Source organism: Montipora capricornis, chromosome 10 (genome assembly GCF_036669925.1).
Source record: "Montipora capricornis isolate CH-2021 chromosome 10, ASM3666992v2, whole genome shotgun sequence".
Classification (NCBI taxonomy): Eukaryota; Metazoa; Cnidaria; class Anthozoa; order Scleractinia; family Acroporidae; genus Montipora; species Montipora capricornis.
In genome coordinates, this window is record NC_090892.1 from 16383626 (window position 1) to 16396125 (window position 12500).

A 12500-nucleotide genomic window follows, 5' to 3' on the forward strand; every position below is an offset into this window, starting at 1 on the left:
TTCTAATTGTTGCATCTTGAAACCCTCAGCATAGAGCAAGTGTACATCATCATCACCATCATCATCATTGATGCCAGCAAATTGGATCAGAAACAGAGTCGTCGTCATAATCCCACATTTGGTAATCTTCTGTGCCATTCAAGACATTCGTTAGGCAGCACTTGCAAACAACTTCTTGATAAGCTCGTTTGGGATGTCCTCCCAGGCCTCGTGAATCCACCAGCAGATCTGATCCAATTTCACCTTGCGAATACGGCTGGTAGCAGTGAAGGTGTATTGGCCAGCCAGCATTCACTCCTGCCACTTCTTCCTCGTACGATCTTGGTTGTCGATTGCAACATCCAGGGACTGTGACATACTTGTCATCCCTCCAGGAATAACAATGGACTCTGTATTCAGCGACTTCAGCATGTTGAGGATCCGTGGTGACAAGTGTGCTTTAAAAGAATCCCACCCTAACATACACTTCTTTCTGGTCAGACCGCCAACCTTGCTCCAGATGGTCCTCAGCCAGTCCTGTACCAGTCCTTGGTCCATCCAGCCCTTCTCCTGACACCTGACGAGAACCCCTTTCGGGAAGTTCATGTTCTTTGGAAGTCTACATCTACATCTACATTCATAACTTGCAAGATCCAGAATAAGGACATTTTGGCAAGTGACATACAGACTCGTGAATTAGCCATCTGAGAGGATCAATTTTATCTGGGCCGCTTTTGTGGATAAGTTGTTAACTAAAGGTAAACGGGATTATCATAGGGATCTGCAGTAAAGCAATGCAAAAGAAAAACGATAAAAAGAACAGAAAACTCATGTCCCATCGCGCAGAATTGTATGACACATCCGGGATATTCACGGGTGCAATCGCACTAAATTTGAAAGGCCGAGACATGAGACAATAAAGAAAAATGGCCGCAACAGGGAAAGGTCCCACTGCGTTTTACTCTGTTACAGCTTAACTATATAAAATATGGAAAGGGTTGCATATGGCTTTTAAAGAAGAAATTCTCATAATAAAATAACAATCATTTTTGACTCGGTAACATCTCGTTAACCTGTATCAATTTTGTGTTCAACTTGACCTATTTTGGGTAAATTTGAGTATGGGAAATAGCTGTATGATAACTTTAAGTCTGAATTTCTTCTAAATGAAGATGTCAACACGTTGGGTTCCATATGGATCTGTTTTCTTAAAAAGTATAAAGGGCTCATGCAACATATGAAGGGAATCCGATGTCTAGAAATTTCTGAAACATACAGTTTCTCTCTTTGATTCCTCGCCGCCCTAAGGGCCTTTGGGAGTTGAATTGATTCATTTCGAACCTCGCGCGTGCATATTAATGACTCTAAGCTCCGCCTCCATGAATAATGGCAATGTTTCGCCTCCTTTAAGCATGAAATCAGTAATAGCTGGGAAAATGACGGTCAATTTAATAATGAAATTTATCGTCCGCTCACTTAGCGTATTAAAGACTGCGATAAACGAAGGCTAACATTTTACGGTCCAATGAGTTTTGTTTTAAAAGTATTTTATTGAAAATAATAAGGGACGTCTATGCTTGCATAAATTTCGCAACTGTATCTTGCGCGTTGAGACCAGTTAACCTTGAAAATTTATTCTGCTCATCTTAACGTTTGATTGACAGTTCCGGACTTCGGCGAAGGGACTCTAGTATTCCCAAAGCTAAATCAGTTGACCAATCATCCCACCAGTGCCGAATGCGTGTTTCTTTATGAGAGACTTGTCACATATTTCGTAATGCAAGTAAATGTCACGGAAGACAATAGAATTCTGTGCGATGCGCCATATTGAAGAGCTGCTGACCATTCAGTAAAAGGAAATACGGGAGACACGGAATGATGGAATTGGAATAGTGTCTTTTGTTCGAAGACGACATAGGGTGGGTGCTTCGATCCGCCTCCGAGACAAGGAAGCATGACAGTGAACCTGTCCTTTTCGTGGCCCGTGGTTAAAATTGACACACTCTTCACTTCCTTTTCTGATACTGTCGAATTTGTCACGATATCAAAGGCAAGTGGTTTTTGGTCTGCATTTCCAATGTACTTAAGCTCAAAGTCATGTTTTTTCCTTTGCACAATGACAAAGTGCTTGAACTTAACAAGTTTCTCTTCGTAATCCTGGGGGAGCTTTTGGGCAACTGTAGTTTTTCGTCGTATGGAAAAACTATTGAGTTCCATAAAACCATAGCACCAGTGTTTAGATGACTCTTCGGCGATGCCCAACTTCTGCGTGACTGACTTTGCTTTGAGGCAGATGACATTTGTTGAAACACCGATACTACCCTGTCGTTTCTCGGGGTAACTGGTCGTTTCGGATTACGGTCACGTCGCCCACAAGTTAATTTGCCCACAGGTTAACTCGCCTACACCGAAGTTAACTCGCCTACACCTTCGAAGTTAATTCGCCTACACATGAAGTTAACTCGCCTACACATTCGAAGTTACTGTTGATGTTATAAGATAAAGCAAAAACAAGAAGTTTACACGACAACTAATTATCAGGCAGAAAAAAGAACCATCGATCAGTCAGTCAAAAGTGAACTGGTAAAGAATGATGTGAAATTAAATGCCGCTGACAGACGAAAACTCAAATCGGATATCCGATCGATGGTTCGTTTTTCTGCCTGATAGTTGTCGAGTAAACTTCTTGTTTTTGCTTTATCTTATAACATCAACAGTAACTTCGAATGTGTAGGCGAATTAACTTCAAACGTGTAGGCGAGTTAACTTCGATGTAGGCGAGTTAACCTGTGGGCGAGTTAACTTGTGGGCGACGCGACCGGTTACCGGTCGTTTCGATCGAAGGTCGTCTCGATCGAAGTTCGTTTCGATCGAAACCAAAAGTCAGTTCGATCGAAGGCAAGAGTCAGTTCGATGGAAGAGTAAATGTTTATAAAAACTACAGTTTTGCAAGCGTATAGATAATAAAAGTTCTTGTGTCGTGTTATGTTTGCGCGAAGTAATATGCGCGATGCGGAAACGCGGTGTTCAATTGATTTCCTTTGTCGCCGGCGTTTCTTTCTAGGCGTTCCTGATCGGCAGTGCTCAATTGGCTATTCGCTATAACGTTCGTACAATGAAACACGGGATTTAAGAAATATTTCCTGATACAGTTAACTTCGGAGTTGTGGAAAACACATTCTTGAACCTTGGTCTTCAAGGAACATGACCGCCAGCATGCCGATAATTTTGCGTTTTGTTTTCAACTAATTCATGATGATTTTTTTGCGGTCAAACAAGCCGAATATTATCTGATTTAACAAGATTAAACTCTTGGAAGGTATGGCGGGTTTGTATGGTGATCGATGATCGAATGACTCTTGATCGGTATTAACCCCTTTTATTTTGCGGATATTTTTTTTTGATTGGCCAGTGTATAACTGACTCATTGAACTTGTTAACAAATTAATATGAATAGGACCGCGTGTCTATTCATATGAAAACAATACAGTGTAATATCGTTTCATCATGGTAATAAAATCTTAAGCCCCGACTTGATAAATAGTAAGTTCAATACACTTAAGCAGTTACAGTCTTCGATCGAACTGACTCTTGTCTTCGATCGAATCGACTTTTGTCGATCGAAACGACCTTCGATCGAAACAACTTTCGATCGAACTGACTTGCATTCGTTTCTCGGTTATCCACGCTGCAAGTTCTTTTTCGATGTCGGGAAAGGCTGCAGGACGAAAACGTTGCGTTCGCTTGTTTCGTGTAGTTTTTGATAGTAGTTCACGTTGTGCTTTCCATCCGCGCACGCAACTTTCATCTACTGTAAATCGTTTACTGGCAGCACGGATTCCATGGATCACAGCATATGCAACTACACGCAATTTTAAAAGCAGCAATGTACGAAGCTCTGGAAGAACCCCTTCCTGATATGATTGATAACTGTCTAATGCTTAACTTTGTTGGCAAGCACTACTTTTATAAACTAGTCAGATTAAACATGACAATCGCTGATTGGTCAAAATAAGACAGTAGCAACTGCATAGCATCTGTAATGATCTGTGTTTCCTTGATCCTGATTTTCATAATATTGCGAGGTTAAAGAACAGACTTAACCAAAAAAGACAAACCACAACAATATGTGATACATAAGCTTCTAGATAAACCAACGATCTCCAAAAACACAAATTAGGAATTCTCAAGACTCAATTTTTATGTAAGAAAATGTAAGATGACACGATCGTTAGATTATTGACAAACAGGTAACTTAGCAACGACTGGACATGCACTTCATTGTGATTAGATAGATCTGATCTTAGAAAGCTCTATGCATGGTTTATATCATTGTAGTTCTGTTCAAACATGGAGGAGTTTACTCTCGATTCCGCTGTCCGGGAATACCAGTCGTCTATAAGTATGTTTGGAAACCTGCAGCAGGAGAGAAACTTCATGTAGAACAAGAGTTTAATAATCCAATGGGTAAATTTGCCGTGAAGGTGATAAAAAACAATGAAACGGTCGGCCATTTGCCTCGCGAGTACTCTCAAATATCTTGGTATTTCTCTCACGTGGCGGAAAGATATGCGTTGAGGTGACTGGCCGCAGGAGTCATAACAAACAGCTTTGTGGAGGAATGGAGATTCCCTGTAGGTTGGTGTTCAGTTGTTCCAGTAACGTGAAAATTAATCGCTTGGAGAACAAGAATCGCAAATAAACGCTTCAAGATACAAACGGCCCCTTTAGGAGCCACCACACATGAAAAAGGCAGTGATCAACAACGTGCTTTCAGTTTGTTAGATGTATATTCAGTGACATCTTGAGAAGTTTTTATGAAAATTAAATAGGCCTTAGGAAAAGTCCAACCACGGATGTTTCCATAGATAAGCCGCACCCCCGATTTTTGAATTTAATTTTGAAAAAAAAGATGCGGCTTACACATGGACTTTTATGGTACCCACCTGGTGGATTGGAAAATTTCGTTAGCTTTGCAACTCAATGCTAGAGTTGCAATGACTTGTGTTTGAATCGTAATAAATTAGTACTCACCCTTACTTGCCCTTGCTGAACTGTGCTCTCTGTTGAATAAGCAGACATAAGCTCTTGTTATTTTGGAATTGATGTGTTGGTTTTGATTGTATTACAACTCCACTCAAATAACTACAAGTTGAATCATAAAAAACCAATGAGAGGGTATCCAATTAAACGGCTGACAAAAATAGGATTGAAACCTGTTCGAAAAGAAATGCAAGTCTACTGGACCAAAAAAATTCCATTCACATTTGTGGTGGGCATATCAGATGAACAGTTATGTTTTGACATCACCAGCGGAAGTCACATCTGTCGAGGTGGTAGTTTAAGGTAATTTGCTTTCAGACTGAAACTGGGCTTAGAACATATTTCTACTTTCTACAGTACTCAGGTCCTTGACCTTCATGTTCTAGTGACCCATTTTCTATAATTCAGAACACATCCACCAGACTTTGGCCTCGTCAGATTATTGTTAAGACCCTCCTTGATCAGCACGATTCTTTAATGAACACTCAGTCACATCCAATAGAGGCACATTCACTGCAAATTTATGTGTTCACCTGGCTGGGTTTCCATAGGTGACTGACCATAAACATTGTTCATCTGAAGATGAAAAAACAATGGAATTAGTTGTTTATTCAGTAAAATGTGCATTCCCGACGAAACTAAAAGCCTGTGTTACTATAAAAAGAACATCTTTTTGAGGATAAGGCATGTAGACTCTGATGTTTGAGTATAGAATACAAGGACACTCTAATCTTATACACATACTGTAGCAACTATACAGAACCCACAAATGTTTTGCCATAACCTCTATTTCCAATATGCTAGAAATAATGACTTTTAAGTGTTTATTGTTTCTGTTAGTTGTACTACTCTGGTTTCGAGAAATTAAAAAGTTCCATTTCACAGACCCAACGGTTCATGTCTTCTTCATCGGGTAATCCAAACGTATTTTCGCTAGTTGGTCAGCATTTTATATGCTGACCAACCAGCCAAAAAAGGAAAGGGTGTGCCAATAATAGTAATTTTAATTACTGTAATGTTAAAACATCCTTACTTTTTAATACGCCATTTGCATGAGAGCATTATTTACTACCAAGACCAGACTATTTTGAGTCTTTTCTATAGTCAGGCAAATTTAAACAATAATAATTGTTTCTTTGCTCCCAGGAGGGAAGAAAAATCTGAATAACAAAGCATTTTGACAAAGCATTCTGGTCTCAGTAGTAAAATGATGTCATCAAGCACATGGCCTGTTAGATGCAAATAGCTGTCAGGTAAAATGATGCCATCATGACAGATCAAAGGCACAGGAGTGGCAATGAGGTGTCAACTCAAGCCTGCATACAAGCAACACACATGGTACATTTACCACCAATTGGGGGTGATAATTCTAGAATACTCAATGCGTAAGTATGGTGAAATTGGCAAACATGCTCTGAAAAAGAGAAGTCCTCCTTTTTGCAAAGAAAAATTGCCTTTTGATGCTCTCTCAGATGTGTACCAAACTGATGTTTGGTCTGTCCGATATACTTAACGTCACAGTGATCTTTGCACAGGATAGAGTAAACTGTATTGTGTTGAGACCCCAAGGAAGTGTCTCCCCCAAGTTTCTTTTCTACAATTTTAAAAGCACCATCAACAGGAATTTTGGTGAAGAGGGAAATAACGGACGATAAAATTCATTAGAGTGGGGGTAAATTCCTCATATTCTTTTGAAGGTACACCATGGTGGGATAGGCAGTTAGTACAAGTAAGGTGTCCTCTATGAAGCCTATGAGTCACTGAAAGTTGTCCTCAGGGCACTCATCTGCTTCTAAAATGCAGATTCACAAATCATGTGCCAGACAGACTGAATTAAGGTAGAATTCTACTACATATTCTAGGTACATGACAGTACAGGGCAGTTGTTAGCGATTTGCGCAAAAATCAGTTCCAGAAATGTTACTTTCTATAAAGCAGTTTGACACTGGGTTGATGGAAGCCTCTCCATCATATGAGAAGCTGCTAGCAGTCTCTTTTTCCATGAAGTGGTTTCAGTGAGGAAAGGTGCACAAAAATTATTTTGATCCAGTGACAAAGTATATACAACAAGTTTTGTTTCCAGTTCTTGAAAATGGTGATCTAGTTTTTGAAAAGGCTCCACTACTTCAGATCTGTGTGAGGGCTACCCATAGTGTCAAAAGTTGTCAGTAATTGCTGAGGGAGACATGCTTACACGACAAAGATCAAAGCATTCACTTGCTGACGAAAGTGGCTGATGACTTGGACTTGGGTCAACATGAGAACAAAATTGATGGTGTAGGTCTGAAACTGCTGTCACCACACCAGACGGAGAAACTACCAGTGATCAAAAATATGAAAGGTTTGTAACAAAACAGGCTTTAAAATGGACTGATGATGAGCCACACGCAAACAGGAAAGAATGTATCCATGGAGAGGAAAACAATGAGTGCAAGGTAAAATTGCGGTGCATGTTAAGAAACGTACTTAACTAAAGAACAACTGGCCGGTCAAAGTGCAGTTCTTCATTTGAGAAACTATGTATATACATACATGTACTATGTATTACCAGTGAAAGAATTTCATCCCTAAAGGGCTGCAGCGTGCTGTCCAAATCTGAACTGTCTGGATCTCCATCTGAAGCAAGGGTATAGAAATTCATAATATATCAGATCCATTCTGAAATGCCCTGACATAACTGTTATTACATAGTCAGATTAAACGTTACATAGCAAATGACTAATTTCACCTTTTTTTCACATTTTGATATTAACTTTTGCAAAGAGATAACACTGGTCCAGTAAAACTGTGACAAACTATTTTTTGTAATTCACTCAGTTTCACAAACATTGGCACTGCTCTCCATTTTCACATTCAATTTCATGTCAGATAGCAAATTAGATCACCTTGTTGACAACCTCTTAGCCCATTATACCTGAAACTGAATTTTTTGTGAGATTGGCATGCTTCCTACAAAACTCCAGAAATTTCTTAGTTTCATTTTCTCACTGAAATAGGCGTGCACAGCCTTTACTGAATTTGCAAAAAATATTATCCATTTTGGCATGTGCACGTTGCCAACCAAGACAATTAAGCGTACAACAAATTATTATTTATGATAATTCTTCAACGTTATAATTTTGACCACCTTCGTGGGGGTTCTACAGAAAAAAAAATTGTACAGGATGTTTTCAACAAAACCCTAGCATTCACAGTAAGAAAACGGGAGCTTCGCAGGAAAGCGAGCGTGTTACAGTCATGTTCCTGCACAAGGCTTTATTTTGGTAGTCCAAAATGGGTAAATGAGAGAAAAGCTCTCTTCAATTAAAAAAATAGGGAAAGAGAGGATCGAATGCAGACACCCAAAGGCAAGGAGATACTTGTGAATGATACGAAATCACTGGCCAGGGGTAAGTTAGGTTTTGTGTCCAAGAGTACTGACTAAAATTGTGAGCCAATTTGTTTCGAAAATGGTTCTACCATCCAAACCACAACTTCCTACACTATATCAGGTTCGATGAGACTTCTTATGCAACATACAGTTTTGGTAAGTGATAATATATGGCTATAAGACGCACCCCAAGTTCAAAACAAATTTAAGGCTAAAAGTTGAATTTTCCTTGAAAAAAATTATAGCCGAGAAAATACATTATTTAATGCAGTACAAGCCGTGGTAAAGGTCAAAATTCGCCAACTCTGTTCCCTTTAGGTCCTGGCATTTGTTTCAGCTTCACACCCATGGATTTTTATCATTTTCTAACACAGATTTCATATTGATGAAATGATTTTAATCGCCTGGAGAAATTCAAAAAGTGTGGCAACTAAACGAAAAAATTAATGCTAATTATTTGAGATGAACCCACTTGCCACAAGTCACGCCTTGGGGGATTACCACACCTCTTTCATTCACAAAACCTTCTTTTAGTAATAACTTGCCGCATTCCAAGATTTTGTTTCCATTTTTGGGAAAGAAAGTTAGCTTGAATCAATGAATAATTTTAATTTGACCATATAAAACCAAATTTGTGAAAAAGTAGCCCTGAAAAGTTTTGAAGTATAATTATGCTGCAACATGTGATTGATATTTCTGTCAAGTGACATGTCAGAACATTGAGTCACACTCCCGCCAATGCAGGCATGTACTACTCTGCAGTGCATTATGCCAACAAGGACTGCTACATGTAAAGGTAAAGGTACACCTTATTTAACGTCGGTAGTTCCTTTAACCTCGAGAGTGAGGGTATTCTCTATTGCATGTACAAATGATACAAAGCATCTTCGTGATTCTGATAAAGGATTAGGATTTAATCAATGGCAATAGCAAGATGAATTTATCAAAAATGCTTTGTCTATTTGTCTATTCAATTTCAACTTTTTACTAACGTTAACACAACTAGACCCTCCGTGAGGGTACACTGGGTTGCCTGTGGTACGTGCACCGTTCCAGACAATTTTTTTCAAGTTGGGTGGTCATTAAGAAGTCATACCAGACGAGGCCCTTTGGCTCACAGGTCCTCACACGTTCGTACGACGAAGCAGACCTGTTCTTGCGTAATATGTAGCTCTAACAGTGCACGATATTGTTTTGGTATTGTCTATCATTGTAGTGTCATGGTAGAAGTCTTGGGTAAATAGTCTGAGAAGACATGTGGTTACTAGCAAAGTACTGAACCCAAAAAGATTGAAGAAAATAAATGGGAAGTGAGAAACACTGGCTTCTAGGCTGACATGTTGATAAACTTCTTTTGACCACAAGTTTAAGCGTGCCCTCTGAGCATCTGACAGCTTTGTAATACCGAAGTTCACTGAAGTTAAGCCTTCACTGAAGTTAAGCCCTCCCTGTTCGGCGAGGGTAGTGTTTGGATGGGAGACCAAAACAATATACCCCTCATAAAATAGAAACATCGGACCGAAAATACTATTAAGGCTAACAAATGCGAACCAAGCAAGATACAGATTTTGTTAGCTTGCTTTATGCAAAACAAATATTGATGTAAAAGTAAATAAATATGGATACACAGATTTTAAGAAGAGCAGAAGGAAGTTTCAGGACAGTCGATCGAGAATAAAATATTTTGCAATCGGTATCAAAATTTATGACATTAAAACAACATTAATTTTGAACCACGAATATAAAAAGTTACCATCAGCGAAAAACATTTTGGGAGATTTTAGTTTTTTTGGTTGTAATTGTACTTCTGGCTGCACCGAGTAAATCGCACATCGGATTCAGCGGGCGCAGTGATCAAGTTACCGCGAAACAGTGAAGCATCTGTGTCAAATGATGCCAAGATACCAGGTTTTTGGGTTTACCTCGGTGTAAAACCCTGTGAAACTTTTTCTTTGTTTTGTTAGCTCGTGGTGGGGTTAGGTTATTGTTTGATGTTTTTTTGCTCTTTTGTTTTCTTTGTGTTACGTCATCCGTGAGTTTCACAGGTTTTTACACCGAGGATGAGCCGCGTTTTTGTTTTTTTTAATTTTCTTTTTCTTTCAATTGTTATAAATTTTGACAAGAAATGTGCGAATTCAACACAAAGATCACAATCGCCCAACTCTCAGAGGTTGACCATTGTTTCTGGAAAATCAAAAATTTACTCTCCAAGACAAGGTTATTTATCACCAGGTAATTCCATCGTTTTGGTAATAGCAGCTACTTTATTATTCATCAGCGTCACAATCTTTTGCCGATTTTGGGGGTCATTTTGTTGAAACTCAAGCACGCTTCCAACAGACCTGTTTATTTTCGTGACTTGTGCGTTACCACAAAAATTGTCCCCGTATCACATTTCAACACATGTATGCAAATTTGCAAAGCTCGAAAATTACACAACATGATAAATTTACAAAAGCTGGAAATTTCACAGAAACATTTTTCCAGCGAAACATTTCTTGAAACAAGCAACATATTTGCTATAAGAGGCAAGAAACCCTTCCTATTTCAGTTGCGTGCGTGCAAGCGAAACACACAATCACAAAGCATATGCAATTAAATAAATTTCTGACAGTTCACATCAAACCCTTTTCGAAAGAACCTTGACCATAAATAATAAAGCACAAAAGAGACAACAAGCTTTCATTCAAATAATTTTTCACTGTCACATTTCCAATTTTTTTAAACCTTTGCAGAGTTGAGTACAAAATGAATGTTACTTGCCGGACAAACAGGCAAACTTTAAATAGATGCGACTTCAGTAAACACTGTGAGACACACAACAGAAATCACAGATCTACTTGTGGTATTCGATTCCTTCTCTGTCTTTGTTGAACCCGTAATTTACTAGAGAAATTTCCATTTGGTTTCAGTGTTGTACGTAACACCACCTTGGCGAAATATTAGAAGTACAGCTCATTTTGATTTCGGCTCGACGGGCGAAAGATTCACGCTGTCGAAGTCCATTACTCGTCGCTTTTAAGATTCCAGATCTTTATGTTTCACCGCATGTCTTGACGTTCCATTCTTGAGCTCCATATGGGTATATTTCTTTAAAGATATACTAAAACGCCATTCCCGTTACAATGACTTTCGACGCCATTACAGGTTAATTGTGCAGAGCAAGCTACGCATTACCCCAGCCCCCTCAAACCTAACAAAATACGCAGAGAAGACTCTATGCACACCACTTAGCAGGGGAGTGACAGGCAAGAATTTTCCCGACACGGAAAAAAATAAAAAAACGACGAAATCAACGCAGACCTTGACTGGTTTGCCATAGGCAACCCAGTAATAAATCACACATACATACTACCTGCATTTAGCAAGGGCACAAGCACAAATATATTCATCCCTAAAACTTCTCTCTTAATGCGCCCCCCCCCCCCCCCCCCCGGGCATTTGAACTTTTGAAGATTGGATCGTTCAAATTCCCGCCCCCTTGGGCCAAAATGGTATTCAAATGCCCTACCCCGACGTCGGATTTGTCTGTCATACCCTACCAAAGAACAATCGTCGTCGGCTCCTCCCGTCTTTAATAAAGACCTTTTGAAGACCTTTTTTGTAAGCCGTTCACAAATGCTACATCTGTTCCTTTAAACTCTCCTATCTTGTCCAAACACATGTTTTATAGCTGTTAGGGAATTCGGCACCCGAAAAAAAAAATCATTTGAAACCTGACAATTCTGGTTCAATTTTCCCCACCCCACGCAGGCATTGGTCAAATTCCCCACTCCCCAGGCACAGAAGATAGTTAAATGCCCAGGGTTTGCCCTGGAAGGGGGGGGGTGTTGAAGTTTCGATTTGATCGGCGCATAATTGTTGATCGAATGAGGCAATTGAAAAGATCGCTGGTCTGCAAGTTTTGTGTTAATTTGTCAAGTTGTGTCAACCAAGGCAACCGCTGCAGCTTCGGATTAAATTTAGGACTTGTGTGCTTGAAGAAGCTGTGATCTTCAAACCACAGCAAAGTCGCTGAATTATCTTTCTTTTCTCTACTACAAAGTGGACGGTTGGTGCAATTTAAAGGCTTGCGCTCCTTTCGCATCGTTGCTTGTCACGTCAATTC

At 39.5% G+C, this 12500-nt stretch overlaps 1 protein-coding gene across 2 annotated transcripts in view; it reads right to left on the minus strand.

Moving 5' to 3' along the window:
* Positions 1–12500, minus strand: part of LOC138019380 (protein NLRC5-like) — a 61863-nt gene that overhangs the window by 16564 nt on the left and 32799 nt on the right. The window contains exons 8-10 of one of the 2 annotated variants that reach the window (XM_068866149.1): positions 7571–7638; positions 5556–5598; positions 5014–5042 (exon numbers count right to left, since the gene is read on the minus strand). In XM_068866149.1, coding sequence (XP_068722250.1) covers positions 5014–5042; positions 5556–5598; positions 7571–7638 — 140 coding nt within the window. Of the gene's footprint in view, positions 1–5013; positions 5043–5555; positions 5599–7554; positions 7644–12500 lie in introns of those variants that run through there. The other variant, XM_068866150.1, reaches the window with a different exon arrangement.